This window comes from Fomitopsis serialis (genome assembly GCF_022376445.1).
Source record: "Fomitopsis serialis strain Sig1Antser10 chromosome Unknown B0H18scaffold_17, whole genome shotgun sequence".
NCBI classification, from domain to species: Eukaryota; Fungi; Basidiomycota; class Agaricomycetes; order Polyporales; family Fomitopsidaceae; genus Fomitopsis; species Fomitopsis serialis.
The window spans coordinates 103,363-127,670 of record NW_025954977.1 but is presented as its reverse complement, the minus strand read 5'-3'; the positions used below and the strand labels follow the sequence as shown (position 1 = coordinate 127,670).

General features: G+C 54.8%; 9 protein-coding genes across 9 annotated transcripts; 5 read left to right on the top strand and 4 right to left on the bottom strand.

Annotated features, from left to right (window-relative positions):
• Positions 1 to 167: 167 nt before the first annotated feature.
• On the bottom strand, positions 168 to 1,576 carry B0H18DRAFT_1145954 (uncharacterized protein). The gene is made up of 2 exons (XM_048035690.1): positions 1,220 to 1,576; positions 168 to 1,141 (listed from the first exon to the last, which is right to left on the bottom strand). The coding sequence occupies exons 1-2, from the start codon at positions 1,526 to 1,528 to the stop codon at positions 434 to 436; spliced, it is 1,017 nt and encodes a 338-aa protein (XP_047895898.1). The 5' UTR covers positions 1,529 to 1,576; the 3' UTR covers positions 168 to 433.
• Positions 1,577 to 1,853: 277 nt separating this feature from the next.
• On the bottom strand, positions 1,854 to 2,679 carry B0H18DRAFT_993886 (uncharacterized protein). Its single transcript, XM_048045216.1, has 2 exons — positions 2,035 to 2,679; positions 1,854 to 1,972 (listed from the first exon to the last, which is right to left on the bottom strand). The coding sequence occupies exon 1, from the start codon at positions 2,665 to 2,667 to the stop codon at positions 2,035 to 2,037; it is 633 nt and encodes a 210-aa protein (XP_047895897.1). The 5' UTR covers positions 2,668 to 2,679; the 3' UTR covers positions 1,854 to 1,972.
• A 1,236-nt stretch (positions 2,680 to 3,915) lies between these two features.
• Positions 3,916 to 4,657, bottom strand: B0H18DRAFT_1116924 (uncharacterized protein; the record flags this gene model as incomplete). The annotated part of the gene is made up of 3 exons (XM_048033502.1): positions 3,916 to 4,303; positions 4,382 to 4,458; positions 4,511 to 4,657. The coding sequence occupies 3 exons, from the start codon at positions 4,655 to 4,657 to the stop codon at positions 3,916 to 3,918; spliced, it is 612 nt and encodes a 203-aa protein (XP_047895896.1).
• Positions 4,658 to 7,535: 2,878 nt separating this feature from the next.
• Positions 7,536 to 9,762, bottom strand: B0H18DRAFT_953169 (uncharacterized protein; the record flags this gene model as incomplete). The annotated part of the gene is made up of 14 exons (XM_048042167.1): positions 7,536 to 7,589; positions 7,650 to 7,828; positions 7,888 to 7,903; positions 7,966 to 8,045; positions 8,097 to 8,179; positions 8,250 to 8,343; positions 8,397 to 8,545; positions 8,601 to 8,628; positions 8,649 to 8,689; positions 8,743 to 8,815; positions 8,868 to 9,038; positions 9,077 to 9,162; positions 9,218 to 9,441; positions 9,616 to 9,762. The coding sequence occupies 14 exons, from the start codon at positions 9,760 to 9,762 to the stop codon at positions 7,536 to 7,538; spliced, it is 1,425 nt and encodes a 474-aa protein (XP_047895895.1).
• A 1,390-nt stretch (positions 9,763 to 11,152) lies between these two features.
• On the top strand, positions 11,153 to 13,949 carry B0H18DRAFT_993865 (X-domain of DnaJ-containing-domain-containing protein). Its single transcript, XM_048045215.1, has 15 exons — positions 11,153 to 11,324; positions 11,404 to 11,469; positions 11,528 to 11,567; positions 11,627 to 11,664; positions 11,717 to 11,755; positions 11,812 to 11,865; positions 11,944 to 12,069; positions 12,161 to 12,604; positions 12,701 to 12,774; positions 12,827 to 12,898; positions 12,951 to 13,053; positions 13,107 to 13,226; positions 13,279 to 13,355; positions 13,412 to 13,502; positions 13,550 to 13,949. Exons 1-15 carry the CDS (start codon positions 11,292 to 11,294, stop codon positions 13,589 to 13,591), a joined length of 1,419 nt encoding a protein of 472 aa, XP_047895894.1. The 5' UTR covers positions 11,153 to 11,291; the 3' UTR covers positions 13,592 to 13,949.
• On the top strand, positions 13,950 to 15,448 carry B0H18DRAFT_993859 (uncharacterized protein). Its single transcript, XM_048045214.1, has 4 exons — positions 13,950 to 14,514; positions 14,565 to 14,807; positions 14,867 to 15,011; positions 15,046 to 15,448. The coding sequence occupies exons 1-4, from the start codon at positions 14,074 to 14,076 to the stop codon at positions 15,180 to 15,182; spliced, it is 966 nt and encodes a 321-aa protein (XP_047895893.1). The 5' UTR covers positions 13,950 to 14,073; the 3' UTR covers positions 15,183 to 15,448.
• Positions 15,449 to 16,122: 674 nt separating this feature from the next.
• On the top strand, positions 16,123 to 16,796 carry B0H18DRAFT_143624 (uncharacterized protein). The gene is made up of 3 exons (XM_048036846.1): positions 16,123 to 16,276; positions 16,340 to 16,389; positions 16,440 to 16,796. Exons 2-3 carry the CDS (start codon positions 16,342 to 16,344, stop codon positions 16,671 to 16,673), a joined length of 282 nt encoding a protein of 93 aa, XP_047895892.1. The 5' UTR covers positions 16,123 to 16,276; positions 16,340 to 16,341; the 3' UTR covers positions 16,674 to 16,796.
• Positions 16,797 to 18,368: 1,572 nt separating this feature from the next.
• On the top strand, positions 18,369 to 19,906 carry B0H18DRAFT_953166 (UbiA prenyltransferase family-domain-containing protein; the record flags this gene model as incomplete). Its single annotated transcript, XM_048042166.1, has 9 exons — positions 18,369 to 18,447; positions 18,747 to 18,773; positions 18,798 to 18,911; positions 18,961 to 18,980; positions 19,026 to 19,150; positions 19,201 to 19,289; positions 19,344 to 19,440; positions 19,501 to 19,774; positions 19,835 to 19,906. 9 exons carry the CDS (start codon positions 18,369 to 18,371, stop codon positions 19,904 to 19,906), a joined length of 897 nt encoding a protein of 298 aa, XP_047895891.1.
• Positions 19,907 to 22,179: 2,273 nt separating this feature from the next.
• B0H18DRAFT_993847 (uncharacterized protein) lies at positions 22,180 to 24,142 on the top strand. The gene is made up of 2 exons (XM_048045213.1): positions 22,180 to 22,237; positions 22,383 to 24,142. Exons 1-2 carry the CDS (start codon positions 22,195 to 22,197, stop codon positions 23,987 to 23,989), a joined length of 1,650 nt encoding a protein of 549 aa, XP_047895890.1. The 5' UTR covers positions 22,180 to 22,194; the 3' UTR covers positions 23,990 to 24,142.
• The last annotated feature ends 166 nt before the right edge of the window (positions 24,143 to 24,308 follow it).

Here is a 24,308-nt window from a genome sequence, read left to right as displayed (position 1 = left end):
GACCGCGTCGACGCCGTACTTACTTTAGTCTCTCTTCACCCAGGTGTCGGTGCAACCGATCGCGAAGATACCAGCTTGGAAGTTGGAGTGCACAGAAATGCCGCCATGGTGGTACGTACCTGAAGATCTCTCCAACCTGCAGTTAGGGCTGATAAGTTCGTGGTTACAGATGAGATCATCACACAGCGTCGTTCTTCGCCATCAAGAGCTTGCCAGTGACGAGACCGCAATAGTACGCGTCGGTCGCGTCTGGATGAGATCACGATTCGGATAGACTCGCCACGACGTGATCATAAAATGGAATGCATCATGATAAACATACTACATGAACATCGGACTACTGATTAGTATATTACGAATCTTCATAGAATCTGGTCGTACTGTATCGAGTATCGAAAATGCATCCTCCCAAACATAGCAGAGCGTACTACGTTCAGCGCCCCGACGGTGCAAGGTCAGTAGATGTAGGCAGATCTTCACGCAGCTCAAATATGTCTATGAGAGTATCCCATACCTCCTTCTGAGCATCCCGATGTACGCTGCGTATGTTCCCGGCACATCGTTCGCATAACGCATACTTCCTGGCCTTCTCATCGATCCATGAGTCTATATTTGTCAATGCATCGCACGCCGAAAAGATATCAGCCTCGAGTGCGTCTTGCGTGATCGCCACCAGTGCTTTCTTGCATGTTTCAAAGACCTTGCAGTCGTCAGCGAGGCTTTCCGTGAACGGCCCTAGACACATGGTTGCAGCGGCGTTCGCCTTCATGAGTCCTTCCTTTCCATTGATACACCGGAGTAGATCATCGGCGGAGAGCTTCTCTAACTCGCCATTTGACCTCGGGACTCCTTTGACGAGAAGCGAACCATCGAGTAGAGAACACAGGTAGAATGCCAGCGGCAGTAGCTCGAGGAGTTCAGGCGTGCGAATGCGGCGCGCGGCGTTGATGATGAAGATGGAACCAGCATGGTGCGCAGCTTCGAACGGCTCCAGGAAGTACTGCTCTGTCGAGCGGAAACGGTCGAAAGTGACTGGATAGTCCTCCAGCAGGCGGTAGATTGCCTCCTCGTAGAAGCTCTCGATGTCGTACTTGTGCGACAAAGACAATATTCCGGATGCCACCTCCGCAATTCGCTGCAGCTTCCCCGCACCATTGAAGAATCTACATCACCAAACGGGCCATCGTCAGCGAGCCGGAAAATGCCAGAGCGTACGGACGTACGACCGGTCATACATAGCGCTCAGAAGAAACTCGAGGTGCAGGGGATCGTCGGCGAGATGCACGACAGCGCAGCCGTCCACGAGGAGCGCGGACGACGGCTGTGGCACGGTGAAGAGATCACGGAATACCGCAGAGTGCTGCGATAGGACTCCCCGGTGAACGCGAAAGGCTTGATTGGTCGCGACCAGGATAACGTTCCCGTCTTCGTACCAAAGGTGCTCCGAGAGTGTCAAGCCGTGAAGACCATTCATTGTAGAGCACCTCAGTCCGTCCTTTGCTACCCACGTACATGGGCTCAGAATCATTCACTTTCGATGCAAAACACTCACCGGTTGATCGTGTTCGCGCGAAAGAATAAAAGAGTCCCGCCGAGGTGTAGGGCTTTGGAGCTTGAAGCGAGTGGGATAGGCTGACGCAGCGCTGCAGTATGGGCAGGACAGAGAGAACTGCATCCTTTATGTACTCGTGGACCCTCCGCCTTTCTGCCACAAATGGCAAAATGGCAAAGGCGTACATGTTGAAAGGGGCCGTTGCTTAGCAACAGACGTGCTCGTGCATATCCCACATGGCCGACATACAATCCATTGTCCCACAATGCTACCTGACACGCAGCCGAGGCTATTGGTTGGAGTCCGAAGTCCGACAGATGCATAAGATTCTGGTGTGCGAAATTCGAGGGGTCGGTGATTGCGTTGCAGTGCACGTAAAGCGGTGATTCATTACGGCGGGACGTCGACCATTAGATGATACTAGCAGCAGATATAAAACTGTTACTGAGAACTCTACTTCGCAGTGCTTACATGTCACTCACCTATACGCCACTATTCGGCTCGTTGTCGAGGCAGAGTATAGTAGGCAAACCAACCCAGATCGCCGTTCGTGCGTCCCTGTGGTTCTTCAATATATGCTCCGCACACGGTTTGCATAAATGCCATCGAAGATTCCTTTTCTCGAACCAGACCGTCAAATCTCGAAGTGGATCTGAACTCGCAAAGAAATCCTCCTTCAACGCATCTGAAACCATCGTAGCCAGCGCTGTGTAGCACTCATACTGAGTACTACATCCAGGGATCAAGCTCTGTGTTCTGGGACGAAAACAACGTGTAGCAAACGAGTTCGCGGACACAAGAGACGCTCTGCCGTTGATACAGATCCTGGCGTCATGAGGCTGCAGTCGTTCAATCGTGCCATCTACCCGAGGGGCACCATCGAGCAGCTCGTCGACTGAGAGTTGGGCACCTAGATAGAAAAGCAACGGGAGCATGGCCGTCAACTCGGGGGTTTTCATGGATCTCGCCACGTTGATGAGTCGCATGAGACGGGCCGGACCGTTCGTCGACTCGACCATATCGACTGGCGGTGACCAGTACTGCCACTTGAATTGATGATTGACAGGAAAGAGATTTTGCAACCGAGGAAGCGCCTCCGAGTACAATCGGCCCATGGCATACTTGTGCGCCAGGTAAACGACTCCCGTGGCAATGTCGATCTGTTCATCGTGGCTTGCATACTCGATATGTAATTGAGTCATCGTAGAATCTGCATTGCATATGGTCAGATACTCAGGACCTGGTTGGCGAAGCTCGGTACGGTACTCACCGCCGGTCGTACACCATGGTGAGTAGGCGACGAAGGTCATTCGCCTCATCTGAGAGCGTGAATACCGGACAATTATGCACCTCTGATCTTCCTTCGAGCTTGGGTGCGGTGAACATATCGCGCAGCACAGACGAGTGGCGCGAGAGGATGGAGCGATGGACTCGAAACTCATGCCCTTGAACGCGTAAGACGATATTGCCATCGTCGAACCACAGCTTTTCGTCACGACAACAAGTGTCGTTGAAGGAGGTTTCGAAAGAAGTAGTAGGCATATCCAATTTTCTTAGAGCTGGAAGAGACTGACGGACATGAGAAGTGACGACAGGTAAAGCTCTGACATGAACAGAAGGTTGTTGTCGCCGTGGCAAGAAGCGAGTATGCTTCAGTACATAGCGCCCGTTGTGCGCGTCGGCTCCTGTTGGCTCGCAGCGGGCTGAGAGTCATGTAATTCACAACAGCAATGTGTGCTCGAGACTGTCCATGAGATAAATTATGTGCATCATACGGGTTGAGGCCTTGAGGGGTACGTGGTAATACCCTGATAACGGTTGGTCGATCAAGCACAGTAAGTCACATCTGAGCGGCTGCCAAAGAGTACAGCACGTATGCAAGACGATCGCACCACGATGCTACCATACATATTGGAAAACGAGGCCTAGGCTCGTACCAAGCTCGTACACACATATTGATGTACTATCGTGTTCTAGCCTATAGGACGACGTGACTTTCCGAGTCAGCCTCACCGCCGAATGGTACCATCCCATAGAGTCTCTGCTCACCACCTTTGGTAATATCAAGACGGAATATCGTCCCAAGATTCTTCCAGGTTGCTTCCTGTGCTTCTTTGTGATGTCGCATCAAGTGCTGTAGGCACTTTGGGCATATTTTCCACCCGATGTTCCCTTGCGCCACCCAGTCCCCCAAGTCACGCAGTGGATCGGCGTGCGCGAAGACGCCCACCTCCAGCGCGTCACAGACCATCTTCACCAATGCGGTGTAGCGAGTGCTGCAGTTAGGATACAAGTTCCTGTGCATGGGACGGAAGCAGAGCATGGCGGATGTGTTGCTGTCACGAGGGATGCCCTTCCTTCGATTACGGTGCTAAGGTTATGGGTTGCAGCCGTTCTAGCGTGCCATCTTCCCGAGGTGCGCCGTTCAGCAGAACTTCGTCTTCGAGTTGTGCACATAGATAGAATAGAGTCGGGAGCATAGTGTTGAGCTCGGGAGCTGGAATGGCTCTTGCGGCGTTTGTTAGCCGTAGGAGCGCAGCTGAACCCCCAATTCGAGCGTGCATGTCCGAATGTACGTGCCCCAGCCTAGTGAAGGTGTACAAGGACATGGGATAGATCTCTTGCAACCGCGAGTATGCCTCGGAGAATAGGTCGTTCATGTCGTATTTGTGTGCAAGGCACATGACGCCCGTGGATATTTCGACCCGCTCGTGGTAAGCCATTCTATCGAGCGATGATTCCTTGTAGAAGCTGGCAGACAGTCCTAGTCAGCACTAGTGTCCGCTACTTAGCCGTGGCCGTATGTGTATGGAAGCGGAGAAGACTCACTCGCGGTCGTATATCACACTGAGAAGGCTCCGAAGGTACCCCGCATCGTCCGAGAGCAACACGACAGCGCAATCATGCTCGCCGGTGGCATATCAGCGGCTGGGGCAAAGAGAACATGTCACGAAAGACCAATGAGTCTCGCGAGGGCAGGGAGCGGTGGACCCGGAATTCACGGTCTTGCGCAACCAAGATGACGCTTCCGTCGTCAAACCAGAGGTCCTCCTCGCGTTCGCGCTTGCGTTGTGGCTCATCGACGGTGTTCCTTGCGTCCGCCATGAGTTGTGTCTAGTCTCAGAGGTCAAGCTGCAAGAGACAGTGACATAGACGTGTGAGTGCACGTTGCACAGAATGAGGAGCCTACTAAGACTCATACCTGGTACTATTAGTTTGCTATTAGTACGGGCGCTCACAGCGTAGAACCGCGATCTCGATGCCTCGGACATGGCCGGTAGCTCGAAACCTAAGCTGCTGCCTGACATACTTACTTTTGTACTGTTCGCCATATCCTTCAAGCCTTCAGAGCTTCATTTGGACCACTTGCCTGTACCTAAACCGTTACGAAATCGAGCCTAGGGCCTGGATGTACGCCGCGCGCCAGTGTTCTGCCAGGCTGCAAGGTCTTCGTCAGTTGCTTGCCTATTAGCCAGTCGATTGGGGTTCCGGACCAGTACTTATGGGAGAGGGCCAAGCGATGCATCTCTCCTCCTCCTCGGCGCATCTGCTTGTGGAACACGTTCCCGGAAAGATCATTAATCCAACTTGTACGGCCTAGCCTGCAATTCAAAGCACTTCAGCCGTCCACTGGCAGTATCCGCTGCCTGTAGTACCAACATTTCATCGGTTCTTGCATGGATTACTGCCTAGAAACCCGTCCTCAGTGTATCCATCTGTGAGTGACGCAGTGCTCTTGAACCGTTAAACAACACTCATCGAGAGGCGCAAACGCGTAGTCGTCGCCGAACTAGATCGAAGAGGCAGACAAGAAAATGTCGCCTTCCATATCTTCGTGGTCAACGCGCCTGTGCATCAGAGCATGTGCGTGGATTGACAGGATTGACGAAACGAGAGAACATGTGCAAACCTTAACTTGAATCGCAAACCATACACGGCAACCTATATAAGAGGGTTCCGAAGCAAACAGCAAGGGCGCCCGGTTCGTCCTATCGATCCTCCGACCGTCATGAGGCTGACCACGACCGGAACGGCCAGTTTCACCACTATCTACCACGCTTCGTCATGCGTCGATGGCTGCAGGAGGTCAAGGCACTGACGAGCCCAGGTCAAAAGTGAGTAGACACGAAGTACGTCGCAGCTATGTTGACATGCATGGCACGAAGGCCGAAGGGTAGTTACAAGAAGGGTCAACAAAGTCGGGTGTACAAACAGGTGCTCATCAACTCCTACGACATGCCGTCTACACACTCCACATGGGCACGACCGTCTCGGCAAAATTCGGTATCGTGACATGTACAAGGACGACGCCGACCTGACCGACGTGTATCGCATTGAGAAGGCCTTCTCCAACTCGAGAGCGCTGCTGCGCATGTCATCCAAGTCTTGGAGGATGCCGAGAGCGGGGCGCCTCTGTAGAGCTGGACCGCTCCCAGCTCAATACCCTGCGGAAGTTCTCTTCTCATACACTACCGGAACGGAAAAATGCTCTCATTCATCGAAGGCCGCTTCGACCAGGCGACCGCGCAATGGTGAGCATACAGATCAAGTATGGTTTGGCGAACGCACGTGCGGTTGGCTCCGCAACCTCGCCTGCTCCTGGAAGACGAACACTGGAAGCCCCGACCGATGACGCCTCCTGTCACAACACGCATGGATATAACTGGAAGCTTGGGACATGCAGCTAGGGCTCTATCGTGCTCCCCTGACACGAGTTTGTCCTCACCGAGAACGGACTCGGCCTTGGGGAGGGTGGGCGACGCCTGAGAGCATCATGATCGACGCGATGCTACCAGGTGCCCGCGTACCTTCTTCACTTGACTCAGACATTCCCTCACTCCAAAGCTCGTAGTCATCTTGCGTTCGACCCTGATGACTCAGGAAGCAATGATACAACAAGGCATGCCGCAGAGGAAGCAGGCGCTATCTACGCCGGATTCACTCACACTTCGTATTTCACGATATACCACGGACATCCCCAGACGATTATATCCCCTCTTTCGCCAGCTCGTTGCTGGTTGAAATCGCCTGGCGAAACTGAAGACCGAAGAAGCGGAGACTTCCAGTGCGCGGTTTGTTGGCCGGGTACCCCTTCACAGCCGTCTTCGGGACAATTCGTCTTTCCATCGACAATCTGAAGCCGGACCAGGCAGAACGGTCAACACGCTGCTGCTCACACATTGCACAGAGAAATATTGTTCTCACTCCCACGTGCCTTGTACGAGCCATCGATGCGTTCAGGAAGGACAGGGAGTTGACGAGGGAGAGGAAGAGCCGGTATGCACCGCTCAAGGCGAAGTTGATGGCACTGCAGGCTCCCTCACCCGGGTCCACGCCCCAGCCAGCTTCAACTGCCGCCTCTCCCGACATCGAACGTCCGCCTGTCCATCCAGTCCCTACTCCTGACCTTCCGGCCTACAGCCTTCGGGAGGCTGCGCCGTTGCGTACCAGCCTGCCTGGCCTTAAGGCGAGGCGCCCCGCGTCCACTCCTATATCTCAACATGTCACTCGATGAACCTGACAAAGTACGCCAGGTTCGAAGTGATGGCTTGCATCCGATCAGGTTTGCGGCTGCGGGGGCAGACGCCGGACCGTGACGTTCCAAGATGGTACATACGCGTACCAACGCGTATCTATTAGTACTGGAGACACCCTCCCATGCAAAGCTTTTTTTCTTGAGTGGATCCTGTGTATGTTCGCTGCGATGATCGGTTTCTTCTCGAGCGCCATAATACTTACGCTCTACGTCCGCGTTCAATGTAAAGTCGATTGTTGTACGTTGTATATGTTGGTCTGGGTCGTTCAACTGTCATGGTACATCGCCGGGGCTTCATCTGTGAACCAGAATGATATCGTTTTGCTACAACACATTGCGACGCCTGACCACCAGCCAAGCGCATTGCGGTTACTCAATACAACATTCCTCCAGCATCGAAGGTCCATACTTTTCAGTTTCATGACCCACAACCTGGCGGTCCGCAATTTACACCCTCCTGCGCGCATCTTCACCCATCTGCACCTCCCACGCCTTCCTCGCCTGCAAAAAACCAATCAGCCCGCGTCTTCAGCACCCCAACAAAGGAACGGGTACACGCACGTCCTCAGCGAACTCCGCATCGTCCACGACGCGGAAGCCCGTCAGCGCGAGCGCCTTGATCGTCTTGATCGTGAGCCGGTGCGCCTCGGGCGTGCCCGCGGACTTGGTGAACTGCGGCGTGTGGTTGCCGCCGTTGGGCTCGGTGGGGATGGTGAAGTTCGGGTGGAGGGAGGGGAGCGCTGTGCGGGGATGGAGGGTGTTCAGTATGAAGAGGACAACGGATGGTGGGTAAACGTACCGTACGAGACATTACCCTGACAGATAGATTGGTGGAGGTCAGTAAGGGCACGGCTTGGGTAGGATGCGAGGTGCTTACAAAGTCCGTGGACGCAGCCATGCCGCCGTCGAACTGGGCCGTCACTCCGTACCGGTCAACAACCTCAGAGTACTGAGTGCCTGTAAAGCCGTCAGAGCGACGCTTCCGGACAGGTACAAAAAGGAACACACCCAACACCTTGTTCTGCCTGATATCGTAGTACCCTACCCCGATGCTCATCGAGAGCTTGCAGCCTGTGGCGTGGGCTGCGGCTCTGACGAGGGGGACGCGAGCATGCCGTCAGTCATCGTTCGTTTGTACTAGAGAAGAAACGAAGGACGCACTCGAAGCATGCCTTGACGCGCTCCCGCAGAGCCTCGAGTTCACCCCAGGTCGGCGCCCGCACGATCCAGCGCATCTTCGCGTAGTCCGGGATGACTGCATCGCGACCAGGTCATTACCCCTACACTCTTGAGCTCGTGCCTACGTACTGTTTGGCGCCCAGTCCCTCCCGCTCACGATACCATGCACACGGTGCGTCGGCTTGATCTGCTGCCTGAGGACCGACACACTCGAGTACGCGAGGAACGCCGCGTCGAGAGCGTTCTGCGCCTCCCAGGGCGCCCATGCGGCGTGTGCGCTGTCGACGGCAGCAGATCAGCGTGAGAGGTCGTGAGGACGTGACTAATGCGCACCCATGTCCGAAGAACTCGATTTCAGCGGCTGTGAGGCGAGCGAAGGACCGATGGAGGAGTAGTTCGCTGCGCCACCTCCCGGGTGACACCTGGAAGTGATGTAGGTGTCGGAAGAGAAATAAAGATGTGACGGAGAACTCACATTATGCATGCGTCCATCTCATCGTACGCACCAGCGTCGAGGAGATTGATCTTGCCTCCTCCGCCCTCCTCAGCTACACCTTTCGTCAGCACACGTCTCATAACACCAATAACTACGCCACGTACCAGGTGTGCCGAGCAGTACGATGGTCCCGCTGACGTCATGCTTCTCCAGAGCAGCCTTAATCGCGAGTGCGACGCCGACGCCCGCAATGGCGATTAAGTTGTGCCCGCACGCGTGTCCGACGCCGGGGAGCGCGTCCATCTCAGAGTTGATTCCGATGACCCGCGGCCATCCTCAGAGACGACCGAGGACTCGTAAGAGAACACGGCACGCCAGGCAGTGGAGAGGCCGAGGTAGTGGGGTGTCACATCGAATCCATGAGAGGACATGAACGCGGTCAGCTTGTCGTGCGTCCGTCTGGTTGTAGCGCCAACGTATGAGCAACGGGAGAGGGAGGGGGGATGCGACGCACTTCTCCTGCCAGCCGATCTCGGGGTGGGCCAGGATGTCTAGGCTCAGCTCACGGAGCTCGGGGTCGTACTTGTCCACGGTCTTTTCAATCGTCTCCAGGACTTCTGGGCGGAATATCTCGCTTAGGGCGTGTGCGTCGTAGGAGGGAGGCTTCTCGATGTGCGCATCCCGTCCTATGGCGTAGTCGCAGCACATGCAGGTGTTGGCGAAATCCATGTAGGAGAGCTGTATGATGTTCAGCGTAAGTCAACACTCCAACAAGGTAGATTCATCCTATGCCATGGCGACCTGGCCAAACAGAGTACTCGTGGTGCGCCCACGGAGTATGGGTTTGTGGGGTCATTGCACTCACCACTCTTCGTCATGTTTTTGAACACCGGGAGCGGCGTCAAGAGATACCTTCTTGACTTCAGTCGCTGGCAGCGACGTCTGACGCGTGTGCTCCCGCGCGAGCCCAGCTTGCATGGGTGCATTGTCAGGCTGGCGCTTGCGGTGGAATGAGAACAGACGGGTGAAGCATCCGACTTGGGTCTGAGCGTCCGACATGTTCGTGGTCGTAGTCGTCAGGACAGCTGCGACGGTCGCGGCTGGTGTCAGTGTGAGGCTGAGAGTGCAGCGGTGAACCGGGGGAGCATGGCGGACGGGATGCCGGTGACTGGTGCGGTCATTGCCTCCGTGAACATCGGAAGATGATGTGAGCGCTCTAGAAAGTACAAGCGCCCATTATAGCGACCACCGTCGTAGGTTGACCAGGTCCGTAACTTACATCTCCCTTGGTCTGACGGGGAGGTCAAGATGTGCTATGCGCACGACTCAGCGACTGAGTAGACTAATCAGCCTTTGCGGACATGCGGCATCGTCGATACTTCGATGCTCAGCACTACATACGCGATACTATGAATGCTACTCCTCGACTTGCAGGAATATCTTCTCGGTACGTACCTCGCAACTCCGTCACTGAGCAATCTAGGGTTGGGCTGTCAACGTTTCAACGTTCAACATAACTTTCAACAGCGGGGATGTCCAAGGATGTGGTTGAGGTGCGCGTGTAGACTTGTGATCTTGATATTCCAGCCAATATCGATGTCGGGTCTGCAAGAGACCTCGACGATGTGTGAAGTGTAGTGCACGTCGTTTGAATGCACTTGCAGGCTTTCCATCACGACGAACTGTATATGGCCAAGAAATCGTGCGAAGGCCTCAGTGAATCGAAGCTCTGGCCTATACATAACGTTAGTCTCATATGACCTGGGCCTGGCTCCGTGGTGAGTCCTCAGAGACCTCAACATAGTCACAGACCGACTTGGCAAGCTTGCCGTTACTGTCGATCGCATGAGATCGAACAGTGGTCAATTTACATGCTTCTCCCGCGTTGAATTCAATTCGGTACCATTCGATCTCAGCGGTCAACGAAAAGGAATCAATGTTGGCGGACGCAGGGAGGGAACTGGATCGCGCACCAGATCGGGTGGACTCTGAAGCTCCTGCTCAGCCTATGACCGGGTGACAGTGTGTTTGCGTCGTGCGCTAGACCGACATGGCGTAACATTCCTTGAATCCGTTCCAGGCTGCTGTCACGTCTGCGAACCTGTTGTATGTCAGGGAGAAGATACGGACAGAATTCCAAGCAAGACAGGCTGCCGTTGTGCATGCTGGAAGTGCTGACTCTTTGACATTGTTGCTTGACTATGTGAGAGGAGTTCCCTAAAGGCCTGAAAATTGAGAGCACACCGGCGCGCGCAGTATAAGGCCATGATAGAACGAAAGCTGTGAACCATTTGTGTCACACTGCAGCTGACAGAACGAAGTCCCCGACAGCAAGTTTGACAGGAAATCCCTGGGCCTGGCGGTCATGCAGCATAGGCAGAATCCGGCTCGGAAGCGACCGGACTGTTTGAGATCGATTCAAGTGGGACGGGAGGATGCTTACGTCACCGATCGGCGCAAGCGCGGGCTCCCATTTGCGGCCATCCGTCACAGCCTGCTCGCTCGCCGCCGCAGCGAGCGCACCTTTCATTTGATTCACTAGCCACACGGCACAGTCTATCCCTTCTTTGTTTCTAACCACCTCAGGCATGGCGCCCGTCGAAACGGAGTACTACGACCTGGTATGTGGTCCAGCGTGTCAGCTTGTTTGGTTCATGTACGGTGCTTAAAATTCTTCATCTCCTGTGTCTTATCCGTTAGCTTGGGGTTGCCCCGGATGCTAATGACAGCGACCTGAAGAAGGCGTATCGCAAGCAGGCGATCAAGGCACGTTTCCTAGGTCTTCCTACCTGCAATGACACAAAGCTAATAGTTGTGGATGTAGTACCACCCAGACAAAAACCCGTCCCCGGATGCAGAGAGAAGTTCAAGGATATCAGGTGCGCTCACCGTGTATGGCAATTTGCTTTGTATTGATGCGAAGGATGCTGCAGTAAAGCATATCAAGTGCTCTCGGATTCTGTACGTCTGTTGCGGCAGTCGTTGCCGACTGAATGCTCATGCCCACTCCTAGAATCTACGAGCGTCATACGACAAGTATGGTGCCAAGATGGTACGTCGCTGCCGTCCGGTTTCGTGACATTGACTTCATTATCGATCCGTGTATAGGTGGACAAGGAGGGCGGTGTTGGCATGGAGGATGCAGCAGGCTTCTTCGCCAACGTCTTTGGCGGGACCGATTCAACGACTACGTGCGTCTCCATCTTGCATCCTGCGGCGCGCTTCCTTACGCTCGGACAGATCGGCGAGATCTCTCTCATGAAGGAAATGACCTCCGTCGCGTCCGCGATGATGACAGATGAGGAAAAGTCCGAGCTCGAGCGCGAGCTCAACGAGGGCGCGACGCCGCCCGCACCCACTCCGAGCGTCTCCGGTACGCCTGCAGCAACCGAGTCGGAGCAACGCCCCCTGCGCCCACTGCAGCGGCCTCGGCCAAGACGACGCCCGCGCAACCCAGACTCAGCCGCAAATCCACCTGCAGCCCCCACCGCAGGCTCCAAGCCAACCGAATCTCAGCACCCCAGCCAACGGCGCTACATCACCCTCGCCCGTACCCTCCGCCTCGCCAGCACCCCTCGTGGGCGCGTCCTCGTCGACCTCGCTCGCATCGCCGTCCACAGGCAACCTTCGTACACCGTCCGAGAAGGAGAAGGAGACGCACGCGAAGAGGCGACAGAAGATGACGCCGGAGCAGAAGAAGAAGCTGCAGGAACTGGACGACGAGCGACGGAAGAACATGGAGGAGCGCGTACGGGTGTTGACGGAGAAGCTCAAGGACCGGCTACGTCCGTTCGTCGAGGCGAAGAAGCCAGGGGACAAGGACGACTCGGAGACGCAGGCATTCGAGGCGCGCATGCGCAGGGAGGCGGACGACTTGAAGCTGGAGAGCTTTGGTGTTGAGGTGAGTGTCACTACGGTTTTTGGGGGCATGCAGCTTCCAAGGGGCGATGTCCGCTTGTGGGCATGTAGTGTGGATGATGCTCACGAGAGCGTTTAGCTCCTCCATACGATCGGCAACGTTTACATCATGAAGGCGACGTCATTCTTGAAGTCGAAGAAGTTCCTCGGAATGTGCGCATTGTACACGTTCCTGGTGACATTCTTATTGAGTGTCTGTTTGCAGCCCTGGATTCTTCTCGCGACTAAAGGAAAAGGGTGCAATGGCCAAGGACGCGTGGGGTGTGATCGGTAGCGCGTACGTCTATCCTCTAACCACTGGGGACAGTCCTAACTACTGGGTTGCATAGCATCGGCGTGCAACAAGTCATGCAGGAGATGGAGAAGCTCCAAGCGAAAGGCGAGATTCCGGAAGACGAGCTCCGCGCACTCGAGGAGGACGTCACCGGCAAGGTACTGATTCATCGCTGACACACAGACCTCGCTGATTGACGCGTGCTCCCCAGATCATGTTAGCCTCATGGCGAGGGACGCGTTTCGAGGTCGTCCAGGTGTTGCGGGAAGTTGCAGACAACGTATTGAAGGACCCGGAAGCTTCTGATCAGGTTCTATACAACCGCGCTCGGGTGCGTGTTCCGCTTAACGGGAGTGTGGAGATCACTGACACGGTGGGGTTAGGGTCTTTTGCTTATTGGTGCCATCTTCAAGTCAACACAGCCGGATGAGTCGGATGCGGAGCGACGCGAGCTCGAGCGGTGCGTCTCCTGTGTTGCCACAGCCTCCCGGGCTAGCCACTAACGGTGATTGTTAGGATGGTCGCGGAGGCTGCGTCAGGCAAGTCGAAACACCAACATCTGCGTCAAGCACGGGCCAAGCAGCAGCGGCACCAGCCGCATGTCCATGTGCAGGAGTCGCCATCATCGCCGTTGTCCCATCGACTGCGGCGAAGGATGAGAAGGGCCCCGCGCCGCAGCAGTCGAGCGCTGCATGAGTTCCAGGGTCTCGAGGTGTCTTCATAATGCTTTTCAGTCGCGGTTAGGGTCGCATGCTAATGAGGTTTACATGGTATGATATGTTACGGTCGAGTGCGGCCGGAGGATGCTCGGAGCGGGTGTTTCGCAGGTGATACTGGGACATACTCTACACGGTGGTGTATATGCTTTGCAGGGACGCGCTTGTCGGTATATGTATCGATCTTTCTAGTGCTGATGTTCGCTATGGATAGATTGCTTTCTGCAGTTACGCATATGCCACGATGCTGGTGGACTGGTGGATGCCCACCATGATCGGCAATATAATACCCTTACGTCGTTGCTCTGGCTACTTTTTACACGCCTCTACTTTGCCTCTACTGGGCGGCATTCGCCCGCGTTCTGGTGTGTGCAGATACAAGCCTTCAGAAGACCGCACGGCTTCGCGAACAACTTGAACAGTTGCCCGAATGAGCGATGGTGGCCACGTGGAGCATAGCCTATGGGACGGTGGCTACGATCGCGTGACGAGAGCGTCGTTGGCTGCGCTGGGTGGTTCTCGTCATTGGCCGCGCCGTTCAGGCATTCTCCCAGCATCCCTTCCCTTCTTACAGCCTCCTCGCCACCCTTCTCTGCGCCCCCACCCCCTTCCTCTGCGTCGCCAGCGACGGTCCATACATCCGCCACCATGAGCGACGGGTTACCCCCGCCCTCACGCCGTCGACACGGCAGGTCCTCTTCAGCAGCAATCATTGACGTACGCAGCATCCAGCGGTCACAATCGTACCCTCGTCCAGGTAGCAGCGGCGGGCAATCTGCATTGGTCCAGGACTTGGCAGCAGATACCCCAGGTGCGAGCACCTCGCGCATGGCAGCCTCAAGGATCGTCAGCACGATGTGGAGGCCCTTCAGCACGAAGCAGAAGCGGGATCAGAGCCCGATGGTGTGTCGTACGACACCTGTGCATAATCGTTCCCATGCTCACTGACGCAGGATTCCGGCATGTACTCAACCCCTGAGGAGAGCAGACCCCCTATGCCCTCGCCGTACAGCGTGCGTGACGCACCACGTCCCACAATCCAGCAGATCGCCATGGGCCTCCACGTATCCCGCACACCCCACCTACGCTCCCCACGTACAACCTCTCCACCAAGCAGCCCCCGCGGTCGCTCAGGCTCACAACCAATATCTTCCTACAAGCGCGTGGGTATGCACACACCCTCGCGCAGCACCCCTGTCATTCTCCCACCACCACCACCGCGCTCTTCCCTCAAAAAGCCGGCTCGCCGACAAAGTCCACGAACTCCGCGTCCCGGACACCCTCCACGTCCGACCTCTCGCTGACGGGCTCCACGCTCACGATGAGCGCGCCGCCGACGCCCTCCGCGCGCTCGCACCGCGCGGCGTCCGTGTCGATATTCCCCACGCGCCTGCAAATGAGTGTGTCGCGGATCCTTCGGTGCCGAGCCGGAAGGACTCGACGGCTTCCGCTCCCTACGCGCGGACGACGAGTCGATGACGAGTATGTCGAGCGAGGCGTCCCCGCGGAAGACGGTGCGTTTCTCGAGCTCGCCCGTCGTCCCGCAATCACAAGCGGAGGTTACGTCTTGACGGTGTGCTGGCCTGTTTGCGTTCAATCTATCCCCCTGGTGTTATAATGTGCTAGTGTTGTAGATTTTATCGGCGATCCTTCGTGTTGTTCGCCGCATGTGCAATCTCGGCATGTGGCATGTGGAATTCTGTGCATCGTTAGTGCTTCTTTGGCATTTGGTAGCAGTAGAATGGTTAGAGAACCTTCAATGTGCATCGCATCTGGCTGTTTGTATCTTTTACCCATTCATCATTGGAAATCACACAGCACTACACATCTCGGCTCCTTCGCGTTTGCGTGTCGGGTATTGCAAACTTTTCTCATGCGGCTGTTAGGAATGGCGAAGACTCCGAGGTGAGTATGTCGAACTGGTGATGCTGAAATAACTGTGTTCTTTGTCAGATTCTGACCGACCATCACGATGGTACGGGCACCAAATGACGGACAAGAATGGGGGCGGTATCAAGGTGCCAAATGAACCTGATCGTACAAGGTCCTAATGACCGATGTCCACCGTGGTGGTGAGTGCGACACCTACATAGAGAATCCTTATTGACGAAACTAGGGTCCACGAGCACGCATACCGTCTGATGCCTGGCGTCCCAGTCGTCGACGAATGGCATGCTTGTGTCCGCGAGGTTTCGATGAGCACGCAAAGTCACGTATATGCTGGGTTCGAGTCCGAGACGCGGTCAATACTGTGTGTACTCGACTCTCGACGGGGCGCTTGTGCTGACTGTGCTTCTTAGTGTCCTCTCCTTGCTTGGAATTGGGCTTTGATGGAAGGCGCAGCGCTCGACGAGCGCGATGGAAAACTTCCAAGTTCTTACCGGATCCACGGAGAAAGTCCACTACTAGTCAAACGTTGTGCGTGCCGTATCTTCGGGAGTCCCATGCATATAACTGACATCTATGGTATAGTTGCTTCTATCACCAGTGCCCGCTGTCAAGTCGGATATCGGTGCCATACTCAGTTCCGATCGCGAGCGTGTCAAGTTGAACTCTGCTTGGTTTCAAACTCAAATCGTATCGTATCTTGAGCTTTCTTCAGGAGCCTGATATCTATCCAATGGCTAGGCCGGTATATCAGCCTGTCATACCTGAACTTTGCTAGGTGGCGTACTTACAGCATGTCGTTTGAGGTTTTTTGGAAGCCTGATATCTGTCATATATGTAGGCATGCCAGTGTCCTCAAGTGCCCTGCCTGTTAACTTGACTCTGCTGAGTGTCCGTGCTAGTTCTCTCGAGACATCTTCTGGAAATCTGATCATGATCAGTGTGTCGTGTGGTTCTCAAGGTGTCTAGCCCGTCAACTTGAGGGGGCACTACAGTCTTCACCCATTTGCCAATCCACGAGGTCATTGGACGTACGTATGATACTGAATTCTCAGAGACGATATGCTTTCCGCGTTCTCGAAACAGCGGATGCTTCGACAGGCGGAAGGATCGCAATATTGCTAGTGCCCATGGTATGCCGGACCTCTGAGACGCATCGCGTACGCCGAGCTTAGATGGACGAATCACAGAGCCCTTGAACGCAAGCAGAGCGGCCAACACCGTCGAAAAATGAAACCGTGGCTAGCCGCCGCCTTTGTTCAAGGTGGAGCCCCTCATTATTCCTACCTTGGCCCGTGAAATCAATCGGCTGGCCCGGGGTGACCGGTGAACGTCGTCAGCGAGAAATATGCAATCAGCGAGCCATATGCAAGATGACAGCTGTCGGTTCATACCATCACCGAGACGTGTGTCCAACACGTTCCTACAGTTGTCAGCACGACTAGTACTGTGCACAGTACACTCGGACCGTGTCCGTGCGGGACCGCAGATTGATAAGCGTGGTGCTAGACCTCCCTGGCGACACTGATGCGGTTCCCCCCACCCTACTACTAGTATGTATTAGCGCGATGTCATGCAAGGATGTTCGGACTGACATGGTCGCGCTTCCTTCAACATGTGGATGAACCTGGGATGGACTGCGTGTTGCAATGGAACCCCTTTGGACCCCCTGGTCATCTATAACTCTGCATCGATAAGATGAGATCCTCTGGAGCCAGCCCGACGCCATCCGAAGTACACAAGCATGCTCTCTTGGATTCACCGAAGCGAGCTGAGGTATAGTGAAGGAAGGTAAAGAAGTTACCGAAATGTGATAGTGCTGGTATGTCCGCACAACATGTTATGTAATACTCGCATTGTAACACTCACTGGCACTGAGATCCGGCGACCCGGACCCACTGCCAGTGCCACACGAGCCGCGCGTGCATTGATGGAATGATTAGGACGGATTAGGACTGGATTAGGACTCCCGCGAGTATTCGCAAATCAGTTCCGAACGACTAACTTATTTGGTGGTACCGAGACCTCCCGATGGGTGTTTTCGCGAACGAAGCCGTCCACAACAACTTAAGGCATGAGGGTGCATGGGAGAAGAGTTCGTATGGGTAAGCATTTTGCACATGTTCAGTTCGGTATCAACTGGGATGTGCGCAGGTCGGGCAAAAGCCAACCGCGTCTGGTTAGACCATCTTGCCCATGAATTAGACAGTACACTCCAGGCGCACGCGCGTCCAATCTGCTTCTCTTTGTCTGCCGCTGCAGTTTTGATTCTGTGTAAAAATGTGAACATGTATTGACTGAAGTACGACTCAAACAGGAGGGCTTACATTGTGCTCGTCGGCTTGTCAATGCTCCGGACCCACCATACCAACGACCCCAAAGTTATTGCAAAACTTTCCCACGTGAATATATGGCGTCGATAGATGTCCCGTCGCTTGTGAGAACAGCCAAGGAAAGTACTTCTGTCTTAGGTATTTTCGCATGTCTAGGACACAGATGACAACCTTATGGTATTCCATACAATCAGGGGGAACCTGTGATCGCTCAATTACGCGACTACGCAGATCAGTGTCACCGCTCGATGTTACCTGAAACCATCTCGCCCTGTCCCTGTACTGCCGGCGAGCGCGCGCAAGCAACTGCAAGCACCCCGGGCGACCGGCTCGAAGACGGTTGAACCGTGCTTACATCAGCACGCCACGGGCATCGCAGACAACTCCGGGGGTGCCTTTGACCTCGAGTCGGCTTCCGCATGGGGCAGGTATTAGGTTGGTGCCATTGTGCCTGGGCTAAGATATGTCGCGGCGCTGCGTCTTGGCGACTAATGAGAGTCGCATCAGAAGATAGCTCTCGGATGGGCCACCCGTTCCATGTGCGCGACCTTCAGCCCTTGCGCGCCGCAGTCATGGAGCGGACTTCTCGTCACCGCGACGATCAACGATATCGGAAGTAAAGGGGTTGTCGACGCGAGATCCAAGCCTCGTCTTCGGAGCACTGCGGAGTTCAGTCTGCAGGCTGTCCCCACTCGGATATAAGAAGTCGACAGTATTCGTGGTCCGCTTTTACAGAGCCTTTCTGTCTCCCCACTGTTGTACAGTCCCTTCCCCTTGTATCATACTCACGACGACTCGGATATGTCGACGACGGAAACAGCCCCGCTTCTCGCAAAGATGGCTTTGCCCTCAGCGCCGTCGTCCCCCACTGGAAGCAATATTGGAAACTCACCCGCCTGCACCTCTGGCCCGCAGGCACTATTCTCTTTTTCTGGCCCTGCAGTGAGCTTCATTCCTGTATTGCAGGATTTGGTCTCACCGCTGTCCCACTGCGCAGTTTGGGGCTTGACAATGAGTGCATACCGTCTGGATCTTCCCCGGAGACCATTGCCATACAGGCTGTTGCGTACCTCGTTGGCTGTACTGTCCGTCACAACGCTGCTTGCATCTGGAATGATATCTGTGATAGGGACTTCGACCGTCAAGTCGGTATGTAGTTTCCTCCAAGTTAGATGGCACAGCTTGAATTGATAGGATTTAGAGCGCACCAAGACTCGTCCTATTGCCTCCGGCGTCATCTCGGTACCCGCCGCCCTTCTGTTCCTTCTAGTGCACTGTATTGCGTTCTTCGCCATTCTTGCGCTAGCTGGTTTCCAGGCGTGAGTACTATGCATTCAATCATAAACACGTGCATGCTCACGAGCCTCAGCTTCGTTGTCGGAACCATTGGCTTTTTCACCTGGGAGGCGATTTACCCTCTATCGAAGCGTTTCACTAACTGGCCTCAAGCCTTCCTTGGTTCGTTGTATTGCGACACATCGCATGTTGCGGCATCCTCTAACGTAACCCTAGGATTCGACTGCGCATGGGGTTTCCCCGTCGTCTGGATCTCTGTGAATGGGGTTTGGGACTGGAAACTCGTGACGGCCATCGTCCTCGGCATCACTGCGTGCGTCCCACTATTCTCCCTGGTGGCTACACATCACTCACCAGACATCCTACAATGCAGCTGGACCATCCACTTTGACACGATCTACGCGCTCCAGGACAAGGAAGACGACATCAACGCCGGCGTTCACTCTTGCGCGCTCCTGTTTGGTGACAAAGTCCGCCCGATTTTGTCTGTATTCGCCACCTTCTTCGTCGGGACACTGGCGTACGCCGGATACCTGAACCACCAAGGGGCTTTCTACTATGTCATTACCGTTGGCGGCACGGGTCTGCATATGCTATGGCAGCTCCTGACTCCCGATCTCGTGGCTAACGGCGGCAAGATCTGGAAGGTGAGACATCAACATCAACGGGCTGGATGAAACCGTGCGACTGACTGATGTGCATGACAGTCGAACGGCCAGTTGGGCTACCTCGTGGAGGCGGGCTTGCTCGCCGACTACATCCACAAGGTGATCATGTAAACCTATGCTCACTGCGCGCGCTGCAGTCGCTGAACACTATTTATCGGGCTGTATGGCCGCGGCTGGACTCCGGGCACAAGTAGGCTTGTATCATCTTGATCTGACTGTGTTGTCCTGCCAACGAATCATCGCTACCTTGCGGTGGCTGCCCTGAATATGTGTAGATGTCTGTGAATATAGAGTTATGGATGTTGGATGTATATGTATTACCCACGATCGTCATGAGACCTAGATGAATAGACACGGTGAAACTTGTTTTGTCTTCGCTGCTTTGAGTTCCAGACACTGTGCATTCAAGTTACTTGCGTAGATGTATATGGTCTACTACGTGCACGCCCTGTGGATGTCATCAGTGAAGCGTCCTCGAGAATCCCGTAGCATTGTCCTTGCCCTCAACATCGATATGGGAGAATGGATGCGAGGACTTGATAGAAGTTCGCTGGACCCACAACGATCGACACGCTTCCATTCTCCGGAGTCGCCGACGCCCAGTGTCTTGGATCTATGTTCCAGATACGCATTAGTGTGCGGTCCCAGATTCATCGATGAAGCGCGCGACGCAGAGAAGTCACGGCAATGGACGGATGTGCCAACCCACGTCGTCATGCATCATGGGTGACATCATGTCCGACACTAAGCTGACGATCGGCGGCCGCTCCTATATATCATACCAGAGTCGCCGCTGACCACCGCCTACGGTAGTTGCAATTGAGCGAAAGCTGAGCGCCTGACACAGCGTGCATACAGTTTGAAATGGGCTGATCTCGATAGTCCCAATCGGTACGTATCGTTCGTTCGTAGATCGCTTTGAACTTTGTGATGTTGCAGACAATGGAGCGTTGTATTCCAGCTCATCACCTCAGCCGCTTGTTCGTTAGGGGGAATCGGGACGCAGTCCTGCATAGCATTGGTTTATTCAGTTGCACGGGACAGGTATAGGAGATAGAAATAGACATACAGCAGGTCCCACACGACTACGGTCTCCTCGAGACAAACGTATGACTTGCAACACGAGTTTGGACTTGGATACCACTGTAGACGCAGCTAGAATCTTGACTCCAGTACATGCATCATACATCAGAGAGTAGCGTAGACAAGCATGATACCGTCGAGGTACAAGTACATCTTCGGTCCTGGGCGGAGGCTCGCCGAGCGCTCAGTAAATTCTGGATCTCGATCCTTCGGACATGTCCGGCGAGGGCTTTTGGTGCCAGTCACTTCACTGGCACACGGAGCTACCACATTCCAGTATCCTGTCATGTTCGTCGCTACGTATAACCGCAATCCTGCTATATTCCTGGCACGCATATCATCGTCAGAGATGCATATGGGAAAAAATATCAACCAGGCGTCTCACCTGAGTTGCACACGAATGACATGCTTATAACGCGATGAACAGGCTTGGTCAAGCGAGGCATGATCCGCAAGATCCTAGACCACCATGTGGCTGGCGGTGCGGCTCCAGTCGCCCTTACGACCCGGAGCCATACTGTGGACAAAATTCACGGTTGCCCACTGAGTGTCGCGTACCCGTCGTCGAGACCACAATGAAGGGTCAGAAGTCAGGATATCATATGCTTGTGCATCAGGATCTGTGAGTGGCCTTTTGGTAGCCTTACATCCTTATTCGAATGCGATAGGACCACACGTACGCCTCGAACCCTAACTTAAATTACGGATGGCAACCGACTTGTGCATCCGCATGCATGGGCAAACGAAGCGGCAGGGCGTCTGAGACGTGTCCTCTTTCCACCGCAATGGAGCGACGAAGATCCCGGCACGGTCAGTTTCACCACTATGTACCGCGCTTTGTCGTGCGCCGATGGCTCAGGAGGTTAAGACGGTGACCAGTCCAGGCCGGAAGTGAGTAGCCACGAAGCTGCAATTATTCCTCGTCTCATCAGCATACAGGCCCAAGGGTCGTCATAAAGGTCGCCAGCGAACTCGAGAGTACAAGCAAGAACTGATCAACACGTATGACATTCAGTCAAATACCCTCACATGGGCACGACTGACCTCGGCAAAACCTTCGGTGTCGCCGATATGTACAAGGACGATGCAGACCTGACCGACGCGTATCGCATTGAGAAGGCCTTCTCCAAACTCGAGAGCGCTGCTGCGCGTGTCATCCAAGTCTTGGAGGATGCCGAGACGCAGGGCCGCTCCTCTGTAGAGCTGGACCGCGCCCAGCTCAATACCCTACGGAAGTTCCTCTTCTCATACACTACCGTAGCGGAAGACACGCGGGACAATTCATCGAAGGCCGCTTTGATCCAGCATCCGTGCGCATGGTGGAGCAGTACAGAGTCAAGCATGGTCTGGCGGATGCGCGTGCGGTCTGGCTCCGCAATCTCGCCCGCTCTTAGAAGACGAACATTGGGAAGTCGCAACCGATGAGCGCCTGCTATACACGGCACGGATGGACTACAAATCGGAGGCCTTGGACATGCAGCCCGGGTTCTACCGTCTCCCTCAGGCAATGAGTTCGTCCTCACTGAGAACGGACTCGGCCTTACGGAAGGTGCTAGTAGGACTTCAACCAGCTTCATCGTCGACATGATGTCCCTAGGTGCCCCACGCGCTGCCCTCACCCTGACCCAGTTTTTCCCCATCACCCCGAAGCTCGTGATTATCTTGCGCTCGCCCGTTGCAGAACAAGCAAGATGCCAGGCATATGAGGGACCCGGTGGTATTTCGTACTTCGACGATATACCCCGGACGTCTCCTAAGACAACGTATATCCCTCCTTTTCCACCCGGTTCGTATGACTGGGAACAACGACGACCTGAAAAAATGAGTGCCGAAGATCGAAAGAAGAAAGAAGACTTCCAGGTGCGCGGTTTGCTGAATGGGGTACCCCTCGGAAGCCGTCTTCGGGACAGGTTCATCTTCGCCATTGAAGATCTGACGGAGGATCAAGCGCAGCGAGTCAATACGCTGCTGCTTACGCACTGCAAGGAGACGATATCCTTCTACACCCCCGCATGCCTTGTGCGAGCTATTGACGCGTTCGAAAGAGATACGATGTTGACGATCTTCGAGAAGAAACGTTACGCGTCGCTCAAGGCGAAGCTACTAGCTGAAGGAACACGTCCGTCGCCTATGCCCACGTCTCCATACCCTCCTGCGTCTCCGGGGGGAGAACACTCGCCTCGCAAGCTTATCCCTACCTCTCCTGATCCTTCCGGGTCAGAACTCGCTGCACAAGCTCTCTCGATGGGTACGAGCCTAGTACTAGGCTTCAAAGGCGCATTCGGCAGAAAGGCCCGTTCTGCTCCTACTTCCAACGTCCAGGACGCTTCAGTCGGCGAACCTGCGTCTCTCACCGCTCAGACTGTCGTCTCTCAGGAGCAGGCCCGTCTTGACGTCTCGCATACCGAAGTCCTATGCGGCTCTACTCTTGCAAACACCGATACTACCCAGATCACACCTGTCGACAATACTCCTCATATCACTGGTGAACCGCCTTTGCCCCCAGTGATCCATGACCGTGCATCAAATGATCAACCATCCGCTCGTGAAGTCAACGTGCCGGGGCTTATGCACGACGGCTTGCCACCACCGGTGGCAAAGATGGCTCCGTCCGCCCCCGCCATTGCGGCACAATGGAACGGGCTCCATGCAGCCCTTCCTGGCTTACGAGGCGCGTTCAAGCGCAGGCCAAATGTGATCTCCACAGAAACACCAAGCTTGATTGCGACTCAGCCGCTACTAGCGAGTCCCGCACCTCTCCTCCAACCGACAATCGATGTCTCCCAGTCGCCCGACTCGGAAGCGAGGCCCAAGGCTCAGGCTGACATCGACACGGCTAGCGCATCGTCTCTCGAGTCGTCTGCTGAGTCGTACATGGACTCGACACGAACCGACCTGGGGTCAGAAGCACATCTCGATCCATCCACAGGGCATCCGGTAGAGCAATACACCGAGACTAACACTGACAGTCGGGACGGCACCTACCGGGGTACGCATAGTACACCAGAGCCCCGCTCGAGTTCTGCGCGATGGTTTGTCTCTCGGATGCTCTGGACTAAACCGGCAAAACTTGCAAAGGCAGTAGCCTCGATCTTCTGTTGTTGTAAGTAGTCATATGACAGGTAGTTGTGGCAGCTCTCGAGCACCATTATCATCGAAGTATGTACTTACTACTATGCCTCGATCAACGTTCGATGGCAGAGACACACTGAACATATCGGGTTCGGAGCTACAGTTAGTATTATCAAGTTACGTAACTCGCCTGATGGCATGCAGTCGCCCAGTCACCTACCTCAAGTGTTCAGCGCTTCAAGCAGCTGTAAGCCGTCACTACTAACATTTAGCCGAGCGATGAGTAGGATCGAAATCTCGATCCCTCGGACATAATGCACAATGTCCGGTGGCACAAGTTGTGATTTTCAACCCGGGC